General features: G+C 35.3%; 1 protein-coding gene across 1 annotated transcript in view; it reads right to left on the reverse strand.

Moving 5' to 3' along the window:
• Megf9 (multiple EGF like domains 9) overlaps positions 1 to 26963 on the reverse strand; it is a 91654-nt gene that overhangs the window by 5310 nt on the left and 59381 nt on the right. The window contains exons 3-5 of the mRNA XM_070012633.1: positions 15597 to 15736; positions 9231 to 9374; positions 1658 to 1927 (exon numbers count right to left, since the gene is read on the reverse strand). Coding sequence (XP_069868734.1) covers positions 1658 to 1927; positions 9231 to 9374; positions 15597 to 15736 — 554 coding nt within the window. The remainder of the gene's footprint in view (positions 1 to 1657; positions 1928 to 9230; positions 9375 to 15596; positions 15737 to 26963) is intronic.

Here is a 26963-nt window from a genome sequence, read left to right on the forward strand (position 1 = left end):
TATGCATAATATTTACACTGAAATCCTCAGAAAATTCCAGTGTTGGAGTTTTCCATTCTTCACTACTCATGAAATCATACAAATTCTTGTAAGGATGATAAGTATGTCATTACTGAGTTTTAAATCACATGGTTAAAAGTGACAGGGATAGATGGAACTAAAATAAGTCCAACATGTCTAATAACATCTCAGTAAGGTAAAATTTTCCTCAAAGAAAGTACAGAAAAAACTGTATTTTAATTTAAGCATTCAAGGTTGATGTTAGCCAAGAGAGACAACAGCTTTCCTTTAATTCCATGAATATGAATCTTCCTTTGTGTAGATTACAGCTACTTTGTAATTAAGGTACTAACTTTATACTTCCAGGGACAGAATAGTTGGAGGGGGGTAGACCAAAGATTTTGGACTCTGTGTTGCTATAAATAAATTAATCTTTCTAAATCTCAGGTTACTCATTCATTAATGTGAATAATAAAGTCTACCTTGAAGAGTTCTTAGAGAAGAAGGATCAGATTTAATGCTTAGTGTATATTAGGTACTCAATAAAATATTGTTGTTATAATTCATCATCATAGCCAGCCAAGTCAATTTATCAGAAAAGAGGTAAAATTTATATTAAAGAACTAATAAAAATAATCACAGCCCTGTCTGCTGACAAGGCATACCTTGGTATGGACAAAGTAACCCAAATGGTAAAGAAATTGAGTGCCAGCATCTCTAGCTTGCGATAGGACTCAACCATTAAGGATAAGGATCACATGCTGACTGGTGGTCAACATGTGATTTGTGGGAGAGCAAGGACTCATTTTCCTGTGAACAAATACACTGAATATTCTTAATTTGGATTTAAAAAAAAAACTTTTTTGGGGGAAATGCCAATACTGAGGCTTGAAATCAGTGACTAGGTGCTGTCCCTTAGCTTTTTCTCTCAAGGCTATCATACTACCACTTGAGTCACAGCTTCATTTCTGTCTTTCTGATGATTAACTGGAGATAAGAGTCTCAGACTTTTATGCCCTTTGTTAGCTTTGAACTACGGTCCTCAGACCTCAGCCTCCTGAGTAGTTAAATGTAGAAGAGTGAGCCACCAGCACCCAGCCCTACCGTGAATTTATAATCACAATTATTTCTAAATATTTCTTAACTTCCTTATAAGAATTTATTCATGTAAATAACCTTTTCTTTTAAAAATCAAAAGAAATGTTAATACTAATACTAACATATTCAAAGTAAGAACAGATACTAGAATGAACTCTAGTTTACCAACTGGAATGTCTAGTAAGATTGTAGGTCCCATCTTGAGAAGACCTTTGATGATCACTGAAGGTGATGAGAATAAAGCAAGCAAAAGGTAAAAAAGAAATGATAGTACTTTTAAATCATTAACATAAAAATTGACGAAGGTAAAATGTGAGAACCCTGGGTCTCACTGTCTCAATGACTTTGTCTTGGTCCTCAAATTTCTGGAGATGACTTTCCAGTATTGGGAGAGAAGCAGAAAGAAAAGGAAACCTCTTCAGGCAATTATCTATGAAAATACATTTCCAGAAACTCCTCTGGTAGAATTGGAAGGTGTTAGAGAGCTAAATGCAGCTGTCCTGAAATTTTCAGTGCTAGCCCTTTGATAATAAATTTTCAATCTTGGGTAAAGTTTTACCTTTCTTAATGCAGTTTCTCTGGAGATCTTGAACATAACCTTCCAGGCAGTTCTCACACCAGAACCCAGTGGTGTTGTGAAGGCAGTTGATGCACTCACCACTCTCAGGCTTACAAATCTTTGGAGTTTTAATTGAATCCACATGGCCATGACACTGGCATGGCATACAGATGCTGTCGGAATTGTAATAGCCATTTGCACATGTATTGCAGTTCTTGCCTGTGTAACCCTCTTTACACTGGACACATGTAGGTTCCAATTCATCCAATTCTAAAAGAAAGAGAGCACCAAAATAATTTAGTAAAGTCTCAAACCACAATTAAAAATGCAAAACACGTCCTCGTCCTTAAACCGATTTATAAACTCTCTTCTGTTAAGAGACATGAAATTAAAAGACATGAAATTTAACTAATAATTTATAGCTTATGTTCTAATTTTCAGGCATATAGGAATGATAAGGTTGGCCAGAGAAACTATTTAGGTAGAAGGCTCTCTCTCTCTCTCTCTCTATATATATATATGCTTACACCAGGAGTCAGAATAATTATGATGGGTTGATACTTGCATAACCTTTTTATTCCTTCATTTTCAGACATGACTAATTGTATAAAACAATGCTTTAACAAAATTTCCCTTTCCCCCTCTCCTACTTACATGTTGATACTCTTAGTCTCCTGCATTCTCACTCTGCTCAGTCTCCAGAGATTAGCTTATCCACCCACATGATCAACAATTCCAAAATGTGCATTGCTAGTCCATTTCACTATATTAAATTTCAAATTATATACTGTCTATATATGTGAATCCAATTTTAAACAACAGCAACAGCTGTCCTTTCCTCAGTCCTGTCCTCCCCTTCAGTGTTCCCTATGTTTCAGTGAATGGTTCTAACATCTAGCCAAAAACTTAAGAGTCATCTCTCAATCCTCTTTCTCCCACCTCCACTTCTTTTCTCCCCCTTCTACAGTACTAGGGTTTGAACTCAGAGTCTTGCATTTGCTAGGCTTGCTAGGTAATTGCTCTACCACTAAGCCACACCTCCAGCCCTCCTTTCTCTCCTTCCACTTCTAAGAATTAAGCAATTCATATCAATCATACTTCATTAAGATCTTTCCACTACAGCTCTCCCTCCATCTTACTATAGTGATCTTAGTTTTGGCTTTCATCATTTCTCATCTAGAACACTGACAATACTGCCTCATAGGTCTCTTCCTAATAGGTCTGCATTGCACCCCCATGATCTTCACAGTAAATCTGAGCATAGTGCTTTTCTAGAGACAGCTCTTCAAATCTTAATGTCTTCAGGATTAAGTGAAAATTAAACAGAATTTTCAGTAGCCTTCATAATCGAACCCTTACTGACCTCTTCCAACTCTTCTCCCTTTACCTCACATTCCACCACCTGCTACGGTGCAAGCACATAAATGACTTAAGTGTCCTCCCAAAGATTGCCTGCATTCTTCTGAGTTTTTGTTCATACTTCTTCCTCTTCTAGGAATATTCTCCTGCCTCCCTATCCCCAGTTGAACTTGATGAATCAGACAATAGGAAATAATTTAGATACCATTTGCTTCTCAGAAGCACAAAAGTTTGTGCTTTATTCCCCATTTGGGTTAGGGTTACTCTATGCTTACCTGTAACACATAATTCTAATTGTAATTACCTGAGTACTTGTCTGTCTTTCCTACTATACTGTGACCTATTTATTTTCTCCATCTTTATCTCTAATGATTAGTATAGTGCCAGATAAACAGTATATGCTCAATAAATGCCCGCTAAGTGAATAATTTCATCATATATAGTAGGAACCAACCCATAGTTATTTGCTCCTTTAAAAATTTTTCATATGATTTTGAGAGTCTCAATGAGATTTTATAAGTGTTTTTAATGGCAAAAACCATAATTTTATTTGCCAAGTTTACTAGTTCCTTTCTTATAATCTCCAATTATAAAATATGAACAATCTTGTTATCTGAACACATAATTATCACAAAAGAAATAATTTACATGGGTCATGAAACTTGTAGCAATTCAACACATCTTTGATGGTATTTATAAAATAATGAATCCTTGTTGTCTATTTTACTATTATTTTAACAACTTTGAAATATAATTCACATCATATACATTGAAATATGTGTCAATGTTTTTTTTAATATACTCATAGAATTTATATCTGATAAAGAATTTCAACTTACCATTTTTGATTGTAGTTGATAGTGTGATCTCAAGTAACTTACTGAACTCTGAAGCTCAATTTTCCATATTCCAAATAAAGGGTTTAAGCCAGAAATACTTAAGTTGTCTCTAGCAACTTATGACAACTGAATAAGTTCATAACCCATGCAAATGCTGACACACAGAAAATACTTAACAAGAGGCTTATATTTCTGTTCTCAAGGAACTTACACATTATAATGGTATAGAATTATAGAATTCTGGAGCTCAACTACTACGGTAATAATAATGATTTGGAAAAATCCTGATGAAATAGATTGAAGGTCTGAAATCAAGATTTGTCAAAGGCTTTTATGTCTATCAAATTCAGACTCACTGGTGTTTGTGATATGGCATTCAAAATCCCTGTTTCATTCTTTCTCCCTTATTAGAAATAACTTTGTTTTCCTGTTTTTTGCTTGAACTCAGTGCCTAGGTGCTGTCCCTGAACTATTTTGCTCAAGACAGCTCTATTTCCTGCTATTTGGTGGTTAATCAGAGATGAGAGTCTCATAGACTTTCCTGCCTGGGTTGTCTTCAAACCACAATCCCCAGATCTTAGTCTCCCAAGTAGAATTATAGGTATGAGCCACTGCCACCTGGCGACTTTGTGTTTTTAATAAGACTTTAAAAATCAGATTGTCTATTTTAACATCTCTGTTTCTTTGCTCTTATTGATTTTTTACCTAAAAAAAATTCTTCCTTTGTCCCCCACTAAATTCTGACTCTCATCACAGGACTATTACTTCCTCTCAATAATCCCCCAGGCTGGAAGAGTGTTCCCTCATGGAACATCCACCATGCATAGACCCATCACACTGTAGTGCACTAATCTGTATTTTTCTGCATCAGAAATGGTTAATTCTGAAAGGGTCAAATATCTGAATCAGTGGGGTACCCCTTACCCCTATCCTGCAGTGTAAGCACGATGTATTTTAGACCACTTACATACTGACCAAACTGGACTTGTCAGATCCCTATTCAGCCTTTGGCTTTGATCTCCCATTCACTGCTACATAGACACACTGCTAGATCTTCAAGGCCCAGTTTGTATGTTACCTGTTTTATGACGACTTTTCTATACTTCCCAGTAGGAAATTATCCTTCTTCCCTCAAGCTCTCACAGCTCCAGTTCTAACCATGTTCTACCCTGAGTATTGTTATCTCCCTTTCTACTCATTCAACAGATGGGAATAGGAATAAAATCATTAAATATACAGACATGGTCTCTACCCTTGTGGAATCTATAGTCATTGGAAAGGGCAGATGAGAACAAGGATTTCAAGCATATATATATATATATATATATATATATTTTTTTTTTTTTTTTTCCGGTTGGTCATGGGCTTGCACTCTGAGCCTAAGAGGTCCCTCAGCTCTTCAGCTCAAGGCTAGCACTCTACCTCTTGAACCACAGTGCCACTTCCAGTTTTCTAGTGGTTTATTAGAGATAAGAGTCTATGGACTTTCCTGCCCAGGCTGGCTTTGAACCGCAATCCTCAGATCTCAGCCTCCTGAGTAGCTAGGAATACAGGTGTGAGCCACCAGTGCCAGCCATATTTGTTTTGTAGGCATCTTCTTCAAGAAAGTTTATCAAGTTTATTCAGAAATCCTTTATAAGTCAAATCTCTTAAATCAGGTCTGATGTTAAAACAAACAATACTCTAGATGAGTCAAGGACTCCAAAGTTCTTATTTAAATTCCTATGAAATTCTAAAATCTTAAACTGCTTAATACAATTAATGTGTTCCAAAACTAGAATTTTGATATTGTGGATATAGATTGAAATATTAATTTTCCATATTATTATTTGAAATATTAATATTTCCATATTCTGACTCTAGATAGTCCTTCTAATATCCTAAGTAATTAGCAAACAGCTACATATATAGTGATAAGTAATATGTTATCTAAAGTATCACTTCTTTTATGAAAAATTTCATAACATGCAATCCCAGGTACAAGAGAACATTCTTCTTTTGTATTCTATTATGCCATATAAGTATATTTGCTACTTTTACTTTTTTTTTTTATCTGTTGTAGGGCCTGAACTCTGAGCCTTGACGCTGTCCCTCAGCTCTTCAGCTCAAGGCTAGTACTCTACCACTTGAGCTACAGCACCAGCATTTTCTGCTTCTATGGTACTGAGGAATTGAACCCAGGGCTTCATTGCATACAAGGCAAGCACTCTACCACTGAGCCACCTTCCCAGACCCCATTTGCTACTCTTAATATGTGCTTTTTGTGTTTTCTTTTCTACTAGTTTGTGTCTTATTTTGCCCCATAAATACATTTGCTATATTCAATGCTTTATTTATGTATTTTCCTCTATGTTACACTGCAGATTCCTTTGTTTTTTACTTTTATTTCCTTTGGTAGCACAATGCTCAATTATTATTTGTGAAATAAATAAAAATTTCATTAATTTTAAAACTTTTTTTTTTTTTTTTTTGCCAGTCCTAGGGCTGGAACTCAGGGCCTGGGCATTGTCCCTGAGCTTCATTTGCTCAAGGCTAGCACTCTACCACTTGAGCCACAGTGCCACTTATGGCTTTTTCTGATAAGTGGTACTGAGGAATTGAACCCAGGGCTTCATGCATGCTAGGCAAGCACTCTACCACTAGGCCACATTCCCAGCCCAAAATTTCATTAATTTTGGAAAGAGGGACATACTAGTTCTCCTCATCAGGGATGGCAGCCAAGATGGTCTCAAATGCTCCCTGCCTCCTGTTATTTGTACCTCATGGAGTCCACTCCCACACTCAATAGGATAAGCATGTGCGACTATGGGGTATTATGAAACCTCTATGATTTCAGAGACTTGATTACAAAATACATTGCAGTTTCTCTCTCATTCTCTCTCGGATTATTCATTTGCAGAAGAAGCCAGCTACAATGTTGGAAAGACATGTATGTACCTGGATGAAGAGGTCCACATAGCAAGTAATAGGAGCCTTTTGGCTCCATCAAGCTGTGTAAGTAAACCATCTTAAAAGCAGATTTCTAAGCCAGGCTCCAGTGGCTCACGTCTGTAATCCTAGCTACTCAGGAGGCTGAGATCTGAGGATCGTGGTTCAAAGCCAGCCTGGGCAGGAAAAGTCCGTGAAACTCTTATCTCCAATAAGCCACCAGAAAACCGGAAGTGGTGCTGTAGCTCAAGTGGTAGAGTACTCACCTTGAGGTGAAGAGCTGAAGGACAGTGCTCAGGCCCAGAGTTCAAGCCCCACGACCAACCAAAAAAAAGGCAGATTTCTACAGTCCCAATTAAGCCTTCAGACTACTGAGTACAGCTCTGGCTATTGTTTTGGCTGATTACAACTGCATGAGAAATCCCATCCAATATGAACAATAAAACATATCAAATCATTAAAATGTAAAACTTTTTACCTGCAAAGGACTTAAGGAAGTAAAAAGTCAAGCCATACAACCGAAGCAGATATTTACAAATCATAGTTTTATAAGCTTTCTAAAGTTTTTAATTTTTTGTTGTTGTTGTTGGTTGTGGAGCTTGAACTCTGAGCTTGGGTGCTGTCCTTGAGTTCTTCAGCTCAAGGCAAGTGCTCTACCACTTGAACCACAGTGCCACTTCCAGTTTTCTGGTGGTTAATTGCAGATAAGAGTCTCACAGATTTTCCTGCCCAGGATGGCTTTGAACCCTCAGACAATTTAGAATCCTCAGACAAATAAGTAAAAATAAGAATATAAAATGGTGTACTCATTTTGGAAAGTAATTTGACAGTTCCTTGCAGAGTTAAGCAGACAGTGGGTATATATAACCCAGCTATTCCACTCCTAGGGTACACTCAAGAGAAATTAATACATTTATATGTGTAGAACTGTGAGCACAAATGCTTAGAGAAACATTATTTATAATAGCTAGTAAGTGAAAACAACTCTAATGTCCATCAACTGACAAATGAATAGAAAAAAATTTGTATTCAGAGAGTGGAATATTATTTGACAATTAAGAGATGAAGTATTGATATATATTACAACAGAGTTGAACTTTGAAAATTCTACACCATATGAAAGAAGCTGGATACATGGACTATATATGACTCTATTTATATAAAATGTTCAGGATAGGCAAATCCATATGGAGGCAAATCCATATAGAGGTTACTTAAAGCTGACTTGGGATGGGAGTGACTGCAAATGGTTTCAGAGTTGTGTTTTGTGTTTGGTTATTGTTGTTGTTTGATGGGGAGAGGTAATGCAAGTAAATGTTTCAAAAATCATTGCAAGAACTGTTGTACAATATTGTGATTATATACAAAAAACACTGAATTATTCATTTAACTGAATTTTATGCATATTTTAAAAGGAGTCAGAAAAGAGAAGAAAGATCTCAAATTGGGACTATCCATTTAGGTTGCTCTTAAATTCCTAACAGAAAAAGAAAAATATAATACTTTATTGTTTTAAGCTGTTACATTTTAAGATAATTGGCTATGCAGCAATAGATAACTAATTGTTATCAACTAAACAGGAGTTACCTGTATTTGTGAGATTATTAAATAGACACAACCAGTAAATATTATTAGGTACCTTTGAAAAAGTAGCTAGTGAATGTTACCATGAAATTGGTAAGCAAAAATTGTTCAGTTTTGAAGTTCCTGTTTTTATTTTTATTTTTTTTTGGGTCCGGTCGTGGGCCTGAACTCTGGGCCTGGGCGCTGTCCGTCAGCTCTTCAGCTCAAGGCTAGCACTCTACCACTTGAGCCACAGCGCCACTACCGGCTTTTTTCTTTTTGCTTATGTGGTGCTGAGGAATCGAACCCAGGGCCTCATGCATGCAAGGCAAGCGCTCTACCACTGAGCCATCTTCCCAGCCCATGAAGTTCCTGTTTTTAACTTATAGTGTTGGCTATAGAAATTTTAAATCTCAGCTGGGTGCAGGTGGCTCACGCCTGTAATCCTAGCTACTCAGGAGGCTGAGATCTGAGGATTGTGGTTCAAAGCTAGCCCATGCAGGAACGTCCATGAGACTCTTATCTCCGATTAACCACCAAAAATCTGGAAGTGGCGCTGTGGCTCAGGTGGTAGAAGGCTAGCCTTGAGCTGAAGAGCTCAGGGACAGAGTCAGACCCAGAGTTCAAGAACCACGACTGACCTCCCTTTCTCCCCCACCCCCCCCCAAAAAAAAGGAAAGAAAAGAAAAGAAATTTTAAGTCTTACTTTACATATATATTTGGGCTAGATGGTAAATTTCTAGAAAGGAAAATGTTTTCTGGTTTTATAAGTTACTTTCACATATAACATCCAGAACTCAATTTGTCAATAAAATTCATAACTACCAATGAAGGTTTCACAGACTTTCCCTGCTCTGAAATGAAGATTTAGAGAAAGGCCTTACTTATTGTGCAATTGCCTGTAGATGTCACTGCTGAACAAGGGCAGCGAAGACATCCTTTAGTGACATCAGGACTCTGGTAAAATCCTTCTTTGCATTCTTCACAGTGATCCCCTTTGCTATTTTCCTGGCAGTTTAAACAAGCACCTAAAAGAAGAAAATTATTTTTTAAGGTTAAAATTTGCCCTGAAAGCATGGTAACTTTTGAAATTCATGGCTGAAACAAAAAGAACATAAGAATTACCAGAATAAGGAAAAGTAGTAAGGATGGGATGGTATTTAGTTTCTACTGCACCACAATTTTATTCTTTCTACATCTGTAAATTCGATGTCCCCTTAGGGGAAGGTGAAGAACATGGTTAGAATCATACTATGCCCTTGTTACTTGGTGACTATAGTATAAAACAGGCAAATTATGTAAAACTAGAAATAAAATAACCTCCATATCAATTAATAGAAGCATATACTGTGATATTTTCATAGCTTTGGTTCTGTATTTAAACAAATAAACTAAAAATATTAAACCAGCAATGGCTGAAACACATAATGCAGAAGTAACAAGGAAAAATGCTTAAGTTTTTAAATTAAAAAAATACTAGCCAGGTACCAGTGGCTCAATGCCTGTAATCCTAGCTACTCAGGAGGCTGAGATCTGAGGATTGTGGTTTGAAGCCACCTGGATAGGAAAATCTATGAGACTCCTTGCCAATTAATCTCAGAAAAAGCCAGAAGTGGTGCTGTATCTCAAGTTGTAGAGTGTTAGAGCAACAGAAGCGGGACAGCGCCCAGGCCCTGAGTTTAGGACCCAGGACTGGCAAAAAAAAAAAAAAAAAAAAAAAGAAGTAAGTAATACTAGGCAAATGGATACAGAATACAATTAAACAGGGACTGAAAGGCTATAGGAGAATTCTATGGCCTGCTTTTCTCTGTAGAGGAAGGAAGAAAAAAATTGGACTAGGGAGGAATACAAAAAGGTCTCCAATCTTATTTGAAACTTTCTATTTCAAATATGTAAGCACATACACATATCTATAAACACAGAGCAAAATTCCAAGGTGTTAATATTTATTAATTTTAGATGTAAGTCCATGAGTATTTGCTATAACATTCTTTATAAGTCTTTCTATTTAAAGTTAAAAATAAAAGTAAAAAACAACAAAGAAAGTGAAAAGGAAGAAGCAAATTTCTGCTTAATCATAATATTCTGTCTCAATCCTCTGTCACTCAGGGTACTCAACAGACTACAAAGGAACAGAACACATGAAGAAGGGACTGCAAAGGGGTAGTACAGCTCACATTCTTTGTTTTGGAGGCCCCAGAGATTCAAGGACACTTAGAACTACTATTACATAGGCAAGTAAGTAAACTCTAAAGAAACTAGGAAGATACTGAAATTTTATAAAATGAGCTAAGAATAGATTAAACCCTCTTATTTGTTTCTTTCCCTTATTAGTGAAATGTTACCAAAAAAGGGGAAGGGACAGTGAGATGGTGATATAAAATCGTCTAACAAATGAAGAAAGATTTGAAAAACCAAAATAATGAACATATTATTTTTATGTTAAATTTCAATTCTTAATTGGACTAGGGAGGAATACAAAAAGGTCTCCAACCTTATTTGAAACTTTCTATTTCAAATATGTAAGCACATACTCATATCTATAAACACAGAGCAAAATTCCAAGTTGTTAATACTTATTAATTTTAGATGTAAGTCCATAAGTATTTGCTATAATATTCTTTATAGGTCTTTCTATTTAAAATTTCAAAATAAAAATAAAAAACAACAAAGAAAGTGAAAAGGAAGAAGCAAAATCTCCCAACCTTCATGAACTTATTAATAAAGACATCTTTTCAATATTTTAGCTTGTATCCTGCTTCTTTCACATTCTCATGTACTTATATAAGTAATTCTTGAAAATATTTTAATGATAATATATTAATAGTTACTATTTACTGATTGCTTAAGATAAGCAGGGGACTTACTGTATTATACGTAAAAAGTATTGTATTTAATCTTTTCAACAACCTATTAGACAGTTACTGTTATTACCCAAAATTTATATATAAAGAAACAGATTAAGTAACTTTCCCAAGATAAAGAGTTGATCTTTATCTGGGTGCTGGTGGCTCACACCTGTAATCCTAGGTATTCAGGAGATTGAGATCTGAGATTAAGATTCTAAGACAGCTGGGGCAGGAACGTCTGTGAGACTCTTGTCTCCATTTAACCACCAGAAAACTGGAGGTGGTACTATAGCTTTTGCTTTGAACAAAAGAGCTCAGGGACAGTGCTTAGGCCCTGAGTTCAAGGCCTGTGGCTGAAAAAAAAGAAAAGAAAGAAAATAAAAAAGATCTGATTTCTATGTTACTAGCCACATAATAATACTTAGATGTGATTAACTTAATTCCATATTTTTATAAAATTGGGTATATAATTGTTTAGAATTATTGCTAATTATTACCTTGGTGAGCATTTTTTAATATATTTTTTTGGTGAGCATTTTTAGCATAAAGGATTTTTTTTGTTTTTTTTTGTTTTTTGCTTATGTGGTGCTGAGGAATTGAACCCACAGCCTCATGCATGCAAGGCAAGCGCTCTACCACTGAGCCACCTTCCCAGCCCCTAACATAAAGTTTTTTTATGAACTTAGAATTATTTCTTCAGAATAGGCCCCTGAAAAGAAAATTACTGGATTAAAGAAGTATTTTTAAGATGTCTGATATTATTAAATTGTTTTCAATATTTTTACCAATAAATTTACCACAAAAAGGGTAGTTTAAAAATCTAATTCAATCTAAAAAGTTACAGAAAAAGACCAGAAGTGGGCAAGAATAGACTGTGGAAACCTCGTGAGTGGCCACCAGGGGGCAATCATACCACAGCACTTTCAGAAAAGAAAATCTAATTTCATTTGAAGAAAAGGGAAAGATTGTATATAAAACTTGTGATTTTAAAAACGAAGCATTTGTACTCTTCCCTATTGGATTATAGTTCCATATATTTCCAAACAAAGAAACTATTTATTTCTCTCATTATTAGCTGATTTCAGAAATCATAACCATATAAAGGATTTCTTTTGATTTACATTATCGCCAGAGAAAACACTGCTTGGCATTTACTTAACAGTAAAAAAGAGCTACCTCATTGCTGCAAGGAAAAATAAAAAGAACCTTCAATGTACATGACTTTTTGGTGCTGTAAAAGTTGTGGGAAGCAATTGGAATAGATTCAGGATAATAAAACATTTCCCTGGGTACTCAACATGTAACCTAACCTTTGTTTTGCATGTTTCCCCACTCATTTGTTCATTTATTTGACAGTGGATGAGTAATTACCCTAGGCCAAGATCATTGCTAAAGACTGTATATTGAAAACTGAGACTTTTTATGTCCTCTTGGTACTTAGCATGGAGTGAGCCATGTGTAATTCATAACCAAAAAAATACAGAATTATAAATTTTGATAGATACTATGAAAATACAGGTGCATGGAAGAACATAAAACAGAGGTGTTTTCATTGAGTGTGGAACATCAGGAAATACTTTCTAATGAGGTAACCTTTAATTAAAGGCCTGAAAGAAGAACATGAGTTAATAAGGCAAAGGGGCCCCATGGGGTAGAGGTAAAATAAAAAGACCATTATAGTCAGAGGAAAGATCATGTATTAGAACCCTGAGGCGAGGGAACATAGCTTGTTTTAGAAACAGAAGCCAGTGTGCCTGGCTTCACAGATAGTAAAGAAAAAGAATAGTATACAATATACCTGACAAGTAGGCAGGGACCAAATTACATAAAAGAAAAATGTAATGCAATTTCTGCAAAATCAGCTTCTCTGTATTTGCTTCACTATATAAAGAAGAGGCTTGAGCCTAAGTCCCAATCCACATTGGTTGATTTTTCCAGGGAACTTTCAATTCTAAATATTCTGCCACTCTTTTCCCATAAAATCACTTAGGAGAATTTTATTTGTCAGAGTAATGTGCCATAATTTTTTTAAAAAACAGTATTTAAGTGGCTTTTTAAGGAAAACTGAAGATCAGAAGACTACTGTCTTTAGTTTTTGATAGTTTAATTTTTCCAAAATGTGATTTTCTTTTCTTTTTTTAAAAAATACTGCTTTCAGTTTTTTCAGCTTTATGAACCTGTGAGTTGATGATTTTCATTGGTTTGGAAAACTCCTAGTCATTATCTCTTTCCTCCTTGTCTGAGTCTCTTATTACATTTTTGTTAGTTTTTTTGTTTGTTTGTTTTTTGTTTTTGGCAGTGTCCCACATGTCTCTCCTGCTTTGTTCCTTCCATTTTATTTTTTCTAAATGCTTTAGTCTGGATATCCTAATTGCATTGTATTTGGTTCTACTAACTTGTTTCACTGTGTTCAATCTGTTTTTAAGCCTACCCAAAGGGTTATTAATTTCTAGTATTATATTTTTCAGTCTAGATTGTCCATTGGATTCTTTTTTAATAGAGTACAATCCTCTATTGAAATGTTACCTCTTTTTGTCCAATTGGTCTGACTTGCCTCTATTCTCTTGTTCTTTTTGGCAGTAAGAGAGTTTGAACTCAGGGCTTCATGCTTGGCAGGCTGAACAATGCCTCCAGCTCTTTGTTTGGCACTGGTCATTTGGAGATAGACTCTCACTTTTTCCCACCTGGAATGTGCCCACAATCCTCTTGTTTTACTTTTCCCAACAAAGCTTGGACAACAGGCATGTGCCACCATAATGAACTTTAGCTGGGGTAACAGATGTGTGCAATCATGCTCAGCTCTTGATTAAAAAAGGATCTCTTGAACTCTTTGCCCTGGCTGGCCTCAAAACATGATTCTCCTAATCTCAGCCTCCTGAATGAGACACTATATCTAGATGGCCTCCGTTTTCTTAATATATTGATTTAATAAATCTTAATATGTCTTTAAAAATTTTATTGATTGTTATTAACAAGATGATATACAAAGGGATTAGTTACACAAGCCAGGTAATGAGTACATTTCCTTTGTACAGTGTCTTCTGTTCCTTCATTCGCTTTTTCTCTCTTAGTCCCTTTCTCTCGTCTCCATCCACGAGTTATATTGTTCACTTCCATGGAGTTCTCTTAGTAAGTCTTTGTATTCTGGCTCTAACATGTACATTACCTGTGATTCTGCTTCCAATGTTTACATTTTCTCTTTTTACTGATTATGTTTTCCCATCTATGCATTCCCTTTGAATTTTTTAATCTTATGACAGACATGGTATAAGAAGGGTCTCTCTTTTCCTCTGTAAGGTAGATATAATGAAGAATTACCTCAGTCCAATCAGAAATTGAGGTAAACTGAAAATGGATTGCAATTTTAGTATTTGTCAGTTCACCTATGGTTCATCCCTATTTTTTGGTTATAGCCCTTTGCTTCCTCAATCCTAAAAAATCTGTGAGTGATTAGCACTGGCCACTGTGGCTTTTGTTTGGATTCTACTTCATGTAGCCTCAGAGCCCGGCATTGTCTTAAGAGAGATGGCTGTATGTTGTAGTCCTTTTTAACAGGATCCTGTCTTCTCAGCAAAAAACTGTGATTTCTCTCTACATTTCTGACTTACCTTCATCTCCTGCATAGTCAGCTAATGGCCTGAGTCCGGGTCTTGTGTTTAAGGTCTCTCTAGTTTCCAACCATTGTGAAAACTCCAAGATTTCCAAAAGCTCTTCTTGTACCTCTTTCCTCAGGAAGAATTCCTTTATGTAGGCCAAGTCTATGCCTAGAGTCAACAGAAATCCTCTAGAGAGACTGCCTGATGTAGTCCACCTTGATTTGACTGTGGCCAGCTTAACACATAACTTCACGGGACTGGTAAATGGAGCTTTACAACTGGAACTTGGCACCCTCAGTATCAGGAATGTACACTCTGGCTTTAATAAAAGCTATGTTTGTCACCATGTTAGCCTCCCTCCTCTGACCCACGATGAGAAAATTCACTGATCTTGTTGCTGCCCTTCACTATACTTCCAGTAAACGTCCAATAAATTGTACTCTGTTCAAGGCTGGATCTGTCTGACTCTTTCTTTGGCCTCATGACATCTTACAATCAGTTCTTTTACCCTGGATTTCCAGAACATCTGGTGATAATAAGCTTACTTAGGAAGAGTTCTCTAAAATTTCTCTGAAATTTTAGTTCAGAGAGTTCTTTCTTCCAAGGCTCTCCAACCATTATGACTTGAAATTTATGTATTGTCTTCATGTTGTTATAAAAGGAATGTGGCTTATTGTGTCCTATGACATTTAATTTAGAAGAGAAAGCCCCTTTTAGACTATTTGAGAAGTATCAATGTATAGTGAAATCCCTCAATGAAAATAACAACAGAATAACAATATGGCAAATTAAGGAAAGTATGTACCTGTAAGAGCATCACAGCTGGCAGACCGATTATTGCAATGGCAGGGCAAGCAGCCATTCTTACTAAACCCATAATATCCATCTTGGCATCTGTTACACGTAGAGCCGGTGATACCCACTCTGCACTGGCAATTTCCAGAACTGTAAATAAAGGCAAAGCCAATGAACAAAAGTAAATCATTTTGAAAGTTTCATTGCCTAACATCTCACACAGATGATCTTAATGTACAGTGAGGAATTCCAACTAGATTCTAGATTCTAGTTTAATTTAAATCAGAACTTTAATGAGATATTCATGACTATATAATCCAGCTTGTATTTTTCAATCTTATGCCAGACATGGTATATTATATTCATAATAACATGGTATTAATACTTTAATATTAATCATTGGTGATCACTTTTTGATCTTCTATATTTGTATAGTTAATATATAAGAGGATATACAAAGAACAGAAATGCTCAATGTAAAATCTTTGTTTACAATGCACTGGGGGCATAAAACTTGTACCACTGCTATATTTCATTGCTTAATTATCCCACAGTTCTATTGGCATTCATTCCACTCTGGAAAAAAGAAGAAACGCCAACTAGTCATCACCCAACTTTTAGCTGAGTAATATAAACAGTAAGATCTTAATGAATGTGTCATCTTGTATCCATTTTGATGCTCACAAGTTGATATAATTCTCTACATGAGGCCAAGGATACCCAGCTGGAGTAAAAGGTTTCTTTACATGCTAATTATGTACCTCAAGATTTAGATTTTATCTGGATAGATTTTGGTACCAGTCATATTGGTAAGAGACAACTGAACATAAAACTCTTTATAGAATAATTTCCTTAGAGATTCAGCTTCTAATAATAAGCCCCCATGGATTTGTTAGTCTTAGTTCATGAACCAAGCTAAAATTGCTAATACTTACATAGTTTTAATGCATAACAGTTAAAACCATCCCTACTGCCTCCTATATTCCTATTTCTATATTTAAAATGGAGGTTATAAGTTAATTGGAACTCTGGATAGAATTTTGAAAAAAAAAAATGGAAGTACAACACATAGTCTACATGTGTATTCTACTTGTAGCATCCAAACCTAAGGACTGTTTTTAAATATATTTTTTAAATTTTGACAATTTAAGATGTGTCTATTTACTATTCCTTGAGTTAAATAATGAGTTTTATCTTCTACATTTAAAAAAGTCTACTTCAAGTAGTTAAAGTTGAACTGTACTTCTCTCCTCCACTGTCCTACTTCTCTGTAATCTCAAGAAATTTTAAAAATGAATTTTAAAAAACAGCTGTACATGAAAATTCTTACATGAGTTAGGCTCATGTAAGCCATGGTCTCAAAGCCTTGTATTCCAAGAATCACCTATCAAATCTGGATTCCTATTAAAAACTGCCTAGTGTGTCAAGTTATGCAATTTCTTAGGAAACAAATAATTTTACAGAGAATGTAAAGTAAGCTATCTAAAAGCAAGAATGATATAATAATGATTAGTAGTAAGAAAGAAATAAAGGACCCCATATATTGAGGGCCTATGTCACTACATATACCTCATTTCTGATTTTCAAGATAAACTTACTAGGTAAAGGTCATAATCCTTGATGTACTGCTGAGATAATAAAGGTATTGAACACAATAATAAGCCATAACATAGCCAATGGCCCCAAAGTAGTTGCTAGCCCTATGAGGAGGCTTGACCTTCAGAATTATTTTCTGGGCACTCAAAAGACTGATGCAATCAGCAGTCTTTCTCCCTGGAGAATCTGTTCCTTAGTTACTTATTTTTTAAAAAAATCTAAGAGTAAATTATGAATCTTGATCAAGCTGTTAACTAAGGTTAGATAGCATGCTTCACTTTTCCTAGAATGAATTTAAAATAATAGAATAAGAAGTACTTTTCTCTCTTAAAAACAAAAACCAAAACAAACAAAAACAAACAGAGAGAGGAAAGTTTGGTTGTAAGGTTGCACCAGAAGTGCTTTTCTATCATGTTACTCATGGCCCATGGCCAATGTCGGCATGCATAAGAATTAAATCACTCTGCAAACATAAAGCATGCCTGTGTGACTTCTTTTATAGAATAAAGCCTTTACAACATCCCCTTTCATGGCTCCCTCTGTTAAAGACCTTTGAATGCTTTCTGAAGCAAAGGTCAATGATATAAATTTTTTTAAAAAAAGACTATTAACAGAACACATGCTTATCCATAAATTTGAAATGAAAGAATCAAGCAGTCACAGATTCATATTTGGAGAATAAGGGCACAGAACTAGATTTTCTTTTGGAGAATTAAAACAGTACTTTTAAGAAATTTTAAAAATGAATTTTAAAAAGAAACAGCTTTCCATGAAAATTCTTAGGGCGTTACTCAAATAAAACCTACTATAGAAAATAAAGAAAGCCAGGCTCATGTATTCCAAGAATCACCTATCAAATTCTGTATTCCAAGAATCACCTATCAAACTCTGGATTCCTAACATTTTTTGGACAGGTCCATGGTGTTTTCTTGGTGGCCTCTAGGAGCAGAACTAAAATTTTAATACAATCAGAAATCTATACTTCTAATAAAAGCTAACACAAATTTTAAGATATAATTTGTTGAGCTGTGTCACTTTTTAAGAATTTGAGTTTCTAGTAAAGTATATACTACAGAGAATTACACAAAGAAAAAGAATTATTCATAAAAAGTATAAACAAGTATATACTAAATATTTCTTAAATTATATCAGATGATTTTTTAAATTATTTTTAAGTAGTTATATAAAGGACTTGCCATTCAACAAAGAGGTTGAAATTTTTTTATAATATCAATTTTTTCTTTCTTTCTTTTTATCAGTGGTGGGGCCTGAACTCCGCCTGGACACTGTCCCTCAGCTCTTCAGCTCAAGGCTAGTGCTCTACCACTTGAGCCATAGCACCACTTCCGGCTTTTTCTGCTTATATGGTACTGAGGAATTGAACCCAGGGCCTCATGCATGCAAGCAAGCAATCTACCACTGAGCCACCTTCCCAGCCCTATAATATCAATTCACATAGAACTTACACACTTATGGGTGTGTAAGATTAATAATATTGTAAGATTTAACACCTAAAACCTTTATTTATTGGGGCTGAGAAAACAGTTTTATAGTAAAGTATACTAACTTGTATAAGGCCCTAGGTTCAATCCTCAGCAACAAAAACTAAACACACACATACACAAAAAAAAAAAATAAAAACTATGATTTCTCCAAACATATGCAAACAAGTAATTTATTGTCTAACATAAATAGCTTTCATTTTTCAAAAGGAAATTCAAAGGTATCATTTCAAAATACAGCAGTTGTTTATGTCACAAAAAATTTTGTCAAATAGGGGCTAGAAAGGTGGCTCAGTGGTAGAGTGCTTGCCTTGCATGCCTGAGGCCCTGGGTTCAATTCCTCAGCACCACATAAGCAAAAAGAAAAAAGCCAGAAGTGGCGCTGTGGCTCAAGTGGTAGAGCGCTAGCCTTGAACTGAAGAGCTGAAGGACAATGCCCAGGCCCAGAGTTCAGGCCCCATGACCGGACCCAAAAAAAAAAAAAACAACAATTTGTCAAATAGTCTTTTCAAATAATCTGTCAGTGAAAATATTGAGAATTTCCATTATTTTATAATTACATTGATTAGGTGATAAGGGTGGTAGAATGTAGAAAAGAAGATAACAGGATTCATAAGGGGGGAAAATGTAGCCTTAAAAAAATAGAGATTGGCTCATATTCCAGATCTTTTAGTGACTACTTAGCACAAAGCAGTTACTCTCTTTTAGTTTGAGTATTCTTCTTTATAAAATGAAGACAAAAATGAAGACAATTATATCAACCTTTATAGGGTTATTATGAGAAGTAAAGATCAGAAGGTACTTAGCACAATGTCCAACACATAGTCAAACCATGAAAGCAATTGTGAAGATAATAACAAAATTCTTAGATGTTGAAGTTAGACTTCCTAGTAGGCAAATAAAGTAAATATCCTAGATTATTCTGTCTTAAACTCTGAAAAAAAAAATCACTGGAAAAAGGAAAATATGAGTACTTCTTAAAATTTAAAAAAAAACTGAAAAAAAAAGACTAGAGTGGAACAAAAATGTGACTAATATTGCCGGGTGGCAGTGGCTCACGCCTATAATCCTAGCTACTCAAGAGGCTGAGATCTGAAGATCGAGGTTCAAAGCCAGCCCAGGAATGAAAGTCCCTGAGACTCTAAACTCCTAAAAACCGGAAATGGCACTGTGGCTCAAAGTGAGAGCACTAGCCTTGAGCAAAAAAGCTCAGGAACAGTGCTCAGGCCCTGAGTTCAAGCCCCACAACCAACAACAACAACATCAAAATGTGAATTAATAAAAGAGCTCATTATGAACACATGACAGAAATAGTTTGGGGACAGAAAACTTTTAAATTGAGAAGAAGAAGGATCGCAAAGTCCTACAGTATGGGGATCAAAACCAGTTGGAGCCAGTATGCTTTATATCAATTAGCTAGTGATATAATTTCTTTCTTATCTGTCAAATGTCTTGGCATATTATTGTTATAAAAGCACTACCTTTTTCCTACAGCTTACAAGCTATAAACTATGTATGTGTATGTATACTTTATATATAATAATACCAATTTTAAGTAGCCATCGAAAAACTAAAAAGTATAGTTCTATTCAGGGGAAATAATAAATTTATGTCCTTCAGGAGTCTTGCTTTTCATCTTCCTCAGATAGTTTATGTGTAGGTACTTGGAAATGGCAAGAACGATATATAGGAAAAAATAGCTAAGAATATTTATTTCTTCTTCTATCTTCTTTTTAATAACTAAAAACAATTTGAGGGGAGATTGGAGCCATTAATTAAAATAGAGTCTGAAATCAACAGAAATTTACTGATTATAATCTCTCACCATATTAAAAACAAGTTTTAAGAGATAAGACCATGAGGAAATTTTTACATGAGAAAATAGAAAAAAATGAAAAGTTATTAACAATCCTTCATTTCACATTTGGACTATGTATTTTTAAAGGTCTTTAAAGATTTTAAAGATTTTTTTGTTTTTTTACTATAATAATAACTGAATATTCTGGTAAAAGATTATTTCTGTATCTTTCTACAGTCATGGAAAAGACCATTATGCAATGAGCAAAGTTCCTTTGCTAGAGGAAAAAAAGGAGAGCATTATTGTTGGAAACATTGGGCTATTATGCTAAGGAGATTCCTTGTAATTTTGAAGGCAAATAATCCAAAATATGATTAGAGGAAATCCACATTCAGACAGAAATTTTTAATACTCAAAAGCACAAAATATTTTCTGATTACTGATCTTACTAAAATCAAATTTAAAAGTTTATTTGAAAAGTCAAAAAGTAAACCTCAAAGGCAAAAAAAAAAAAAGAAAAAATCAGTATCATATTTACAAAGCTATAACTCAGGAAGGCTAATTTAATTCAAGCAGGAAAGTTATTTCTCACTTCATTCACTTTTTTTAACCAGAAGAAATATGACCATAAGAATTCTCAACCCCACTGAATTGCTCCATTATTTGGACAGAGATTTATGCATTTTGAAAGCAACTTCAAAAAGAGGAAATGTAAGAGACAATATAGGAGACTAAATAGCATTTAGATAAGTTGTGTCCCAAACATATTAACTTCTGAATTCCTTTATAATCAGTATAGATAAAATAGAAATACATGTTTTGTGTATATTGCTATGTGTGTTCCAAAAATTTTCTTGTAAAAGCCTACAATCCAGAATTAATTTTCTCACAGAGACAGCACAAGCAGACACTTAGTTTCAGATTAGTAAACACAAACTTATTTAACCTAGTGTTGAGATGAACAATACTAAAGATTAAGTTCTAACTCCCCAGAGGGTAGGGTGGTCAGGAGGCAATATTAACATTTATTGGGTTCCCATTAGGGGTTATAAAATATAGAGTATAATATTCATTAATTACCTAAAATTACCATTCAACATTCAGAAATCTTGGTTTTCTCTCTTTCTCACCATCCTGAGTATTAAACAAGTTAAATCTCCACATCTAAAAAATGATACTAAGTTTCTGCTTCAAGAGATTGTGAAGATTGGCTATAGTTCCATATTTAAGTGCATTCAAATTAATAGGAGCACCATATTGATACTAGCACTCTGAACATTCTCATTTGGTAACTTTAGAGACAGCAGACTCAAGTTTTAAGGTCACAAAGCTAGTGGTACACTAGCTAGTAGTATACTCTTCTGTTTTCTTTCTCCTTATATTATAGATTATTTCTGTGTATTTCATAAAAGCAAGCTAGAAGGATTTAATTAATTCATCAGACTTTCTTCCCAGAAGAAGCTTGTTAATTTTCTTCTGGCTCTATTATCTGTCATTTAAATGTTTCCTCTGATAAATTCGAGTTTACAAAATATGATTTCCAAAGAAAGGAAACATTATCTGTCTCAGTACAATAGGAAGACTGGACACTCAGGTTCCTAGTTGTATCTAACACTATTTGGAAATGCATTCTAGACAGTTTCTTTACAAATCTTGTCTCTTCTGCATTTTTAATTGAAAAATAGATTTTATTTACTTTTTAATTGAAAAATAGATCATTCCTAGAGTAGACTAATTAAGTGCAAGACAATTTTTAAAAATAATAGTAAAGCCAACACACGGAGTCTCACTTCGAAGACATTTGAAGCTACTGGTGTGGTGGCATCCCCTTCACTTTCCCAGAAGTCATGTTAGTTATTGCTTAACTCCTTAAGAATTTTATTCTTTTCACCAGGGACTGGTGGCTCATGTCTGTAATCCTTACTACTTAGGAAACCAAGACTTGAGGACTGAGGTTCAAATCCAGACCACACAGACAAATCTGAGAGACTCTTATCTCCAATTAACTTGTAGCTTGGAGCTATCACTATTTAAGATTTCAGTTTTCAGTATTGGGAGTACTTGCACATATTTCCATTTGAGTATCCCTAATTGGAAAATTGAAATATAAAATACCCTGAAATTCAAAACTTTTTGAATGCTATAAATTTTAAATTCTGGAGCATTTAAGATTATGGATTTTCAGATTAGGAAGGCTCAATCCATATGAACAAAAAATTATGATGCATTCTTTATCTTTTTTCTTAATATAGTATTATGATTTTGAGATTATTCTGGGGTAAATTTATATAGCATTATTCTATTTTGTTGTTTTGGGTTTTTTTTTTCCTATGGAGCTGGGAGTCAAATCCATCCTAGGCAAGTGTGTAGTCATTCATGTTTGTACTACTATTACATTTTTGTTGTTGTTGTTGGTGGTGGTGGTGGTCATGGGGCTTGAACTCAGGGCCTGGGTGCTGTCCCTGAGCTTTTTCACTCAAGGCTAGCATTCTACCACTTTGAGCTACAGCACCACTTTCAGTTTTCCGGTGGCTAACTGGAGTTAAGAGTCTCATGGACTTTCCTGCCCAATCTGGCTTTCAACTGTAATCCTCAGATCTCAGCCTCCCCTCTACCTAGGATTATAGGCATGAGCCACCGGCACTTGGCTTTACAATTACATTTTATTACATTAATTTAACACCTACATATTTGAGTTGTTTTTGGTTTTTAGCCATTATGAATAACATTTCTATGAGAATTCTATGTATGCCTTCTAGCTCTCAGAAGTACAATTTTGTCTTTTTAGTATATAACAGAATACAATTACTATTCAGCAATGCCTACCTAGTTTTTAAAGTAGTGGTAGCAATTTACACTCCTATAAGCAATGAAATAATGGTCTCATTCCCTACCTTCCATCAACATCTGATATCATCATAAGCTTTAAAATTTTTGCCTATCTGGTGGCTGAAGAGTATCATATCATGATTTCAAATTGTGTACTTCTCATTACCCAAGCAATAAAGTATATTTTCCTATTTATAAATTATGAGGTTCCTCTTCTATGAAGAGAAACAAACTCTTCTATGAAGAGTTTGCCCCAGGGACACAGGGTAGAGTGATGGAAGTGAATATTATAGTGTACATTTTCTTTTTTTTTTTTAATTGTGAAAATACTGTACAGAGGGGTTACAATTACATGGGCAAGATAATGAGTACATTTCTTATCAAGCATTGTAGCCTCCTCCTTTGTTTCCCCTTCCCATCCCTTCTCATCCTCCCCCCCTCCCCACCCCCACAAATCCTCCCCGCTTCCTCCCCCCAGCCCCCCCTCCCCGCACCAAAGTTGTAAAGTTTGTTTTCGACATAACGACTTGTACATCTCATTGTTGCAATGGGTCCACCTGTATCCCTATTTAAACGATTTGTTTTTCCCCTTCCCCAACATTTTTTTTGGGGGGTCCGGTTGTGGGGCCTGAACTCTGGGCCTGGGCGCTGTCCCTCAGATTTTCAGCTCAAGGCTAGTGCTCTACCACTTGAGTACATTTTCATATATATATAAATAGCATAAGGAAGTCCTCCAAAACTGTTAAAAAGCAGAGGGGAGGGAATTAAAGAAGAATAATTTAGATGGAGTAAATTTGATCCAAGTATATTATATCCATGTCATAAATGCCACAATTAAGTCCCTTTACAATTATGCTAATAAAAAATTTTAAAGTAAAAGAGCAAGAGAAAGAAAGAATTTGAAGTTTGGCATTATTATATCTCCAGCACTACCTTTTCTGCTCAGGAATGCTTTTGCAATTCAGAGAATTTTGTGGTTCCATATGAATTTTTGGATTGTTTTCCCTATCTCATTGAAGATTGATATTGGGATTTTGATGGGTATCACATTGAATTTGTAGACTGCTTTGAGCAGTATTACCATTTTCCTGATATCAATTCTGCCAATCCAGGAGCACGGAAGGTCTTTTTTCTTCCTTATGTCTTCTATTTCCTTCCTTCTTCAAATTTTTACAGTGTTCATTTTAGAAGTCTTTCACATACTTAGTAAATTCTTAGGTTGGTTTGATTGGATTTTGTAATATTACCTCTAATGGAATTGCTTTCCTGATTTCAATCTCAATCTTCTCCTTGTTGGCATACAGAAAAGGTTTTTTTTTTTTTTTTTTTCAATGGTGGGGCCTAGGTGTTGTCCCTCAGCTCTTCAGCTCAAGGTGAGCACTCTACCACTTGAGCCACAGCACCACTTCCAGTTTTCTAGTGGTTAACTGGAGATTAGAGTCTCACGGACTTTCCTGCCCGGGCTGGCTATGAACCATGATCCTCAGATCTCAGCCTCCTGAGTAGCTAGGATTAAAGGGAGCCACCAGCACCCGGCTTAAAAGTTACTTATTTTTGTGGATTGATTTTATATTCTGCTACTTTACTTGAGGGAGAAATCTATAGAGTCCTTTAAATATAGGATCATATCAACTGCAAATAAGGATAGTTTTAACTTCTTCCTTCCCTATTTGGATCTCCTATATGTATTTCTCTTCCCTCATTGTTTTTGCCAGGAATTCCAGTACTATATTAAGAGGAGTAGAGCAACTGAATATCTTTGCCTTGTTCCTGATTTTAGTGGAAATAGTTTTAGCTTTTCACCGTTAAATATAATGTTGGCTGTAGGTTTGTCATGAACAGCCTTTATTATGTTGAGGAATATTCCATGTATTCCTAGCTTCTCCAGAGCTTGTATCATAAAAGGATGTTGGATCTTGCCAAAAGCTTTATCTCTATCTACTAAGATTATCAAAGGTTGCATGTTTTTACTCATATGTGGAAGCTAGAATGAGTTTATAAACATATAAGTAAATATGTTGGGTGGTATGTTGAGTGTATATAAAGGGAGAACTCTAATAGTGTAATTCCATAGAAAGGCAAAGTCAAAGTAAATCAAATAAACACCAAGAAACTGGTACTTGAGTGGTGGGTGATATGAAAGAGAAAGGGGTAAACGAATGAATTGGAGAAGGGGGGAGAATGCAGCAAGAATGCAATGTGTATCCTACAAAGTTAAGAAAAGGGATGAGTTGGGTGGAATGGGTGAGAATGTGACATTGATCAAGATGTTAAGTGGTAACTCCTTTGCATAACCATTTAAAGATAATTTAAAAATAAAATTTCCTATGACCTTCAGCAAACAATTCTCTCATTCCACTCCAGACCACTGGTAACCTAATTTACAGATTTATTTGAAATTAAATAATTTAATATTCAAAGAAAACAGAAAGAAAAGACAAAAGTAAGGAAGTAACCTTAAGTAGATTCCTCATCCCTTTATTCCTCACTTTTCTCATTTGTAAAACAGAAAACCTATCTCACAGCTTTGTTATAAAGACTACTTTAGCTAATATGTGTTAAGCATATATGCAGAACAATGCCTGACACTGAAAACTGTAAGTTACTGTATTTATATTACTGCTAAAGTCCCTCCCTACCTCAAAGTCATTAGATGCCTTCTGACTTGCCTTTTACATTTAAATCATTTAATTCACTTGAATTTTTTTTTGGGGGGGGGGGTTGGTAGTGGGTCTTGAACTCTGGGCTTGGGCACTGTCCCTGTGCTCTTCAGCTCAAGGCGAGCGCTCTCCACTTGAGCCACAGCACCACTTCTGGTTTTCTAGTGGTTTATTGGAAATAAGAGTCTCCCGGATCATGACCTTCAGATCTCAGCCTCCTGAGTAGCTAGGATTACAGGTGTGAGCCATTGGTGCTTGGCTGAATTTTTTTTTTTTTTTTTTTTTTTTTTTTTTTTTTTTTTTGTCATGTGGGGCATGAACTCTGGACCTGGGCACTTCCCTGAACTCTTCAAGGCTAGCACTCTACCACTTAAAGCCACAGTACCACTTCCAGTCTTCCAGTTAATTGGACATAAGAGTCTCACAGACTTTCCTGCCTGGACTGGCAGTGAACCACAATCCTCAGAATTCAGCCTCCTGAGTAGCTAGGATTACAGACGTGAGCCACTAGTGCCCAGCTTGAAATTTATTTTTGTATATTACTTAAATATGAGGTCTTACCTCATATTTTCCTTATACATCACCAAAGTTCTTGCATAATTCATTAGTATTAGAATTTGCCTCTAAGCTGTGATTTTTTGGTGATACGGAAAACATTATCTAAACCTCCCTGTATAAGCATTTAGAAAAAGACAAACCTGGCAGTATCTTTAAGGATCTAGCCAATGTAATAGCACCTCTCTGCCGAAAAAAATGTACTTTTTTTTTTTTATCACATTTCATATATGTCCCCCAACTAGGTTAATAGGAAGACATGCCCTGGGGGTTCCTGGGTGGTTCTTTGGTGGTGAGGTGGTTCTTGTTTTTGAGAGTGAATTTCACTATGTAAACCAGGTTGGCCTTGGATATGCAATTCTCTTGTCTTAGCCTCCTCAGTGCTAGGATTACAGATGTGTGTCATAACACTCAGATTTCCATGGGAATTCAATATA

This window comes from Dipodomys merriami, unplaced genomic scaffold, assembly GCF_024711535.1.
Source record: "Dipodomys merriami isolate MVZ:Mamm:240054 unplaced genomic scaffold, mDipMer1.0.p SCAF_11, whole genome shotgun sequence".
Lineage (NCBI taxonomy): Eukaryota > Metazoa > Chordata > Mammalia > Rodentia > Heteromyidae > Dipodomys > Dipodomys merriami.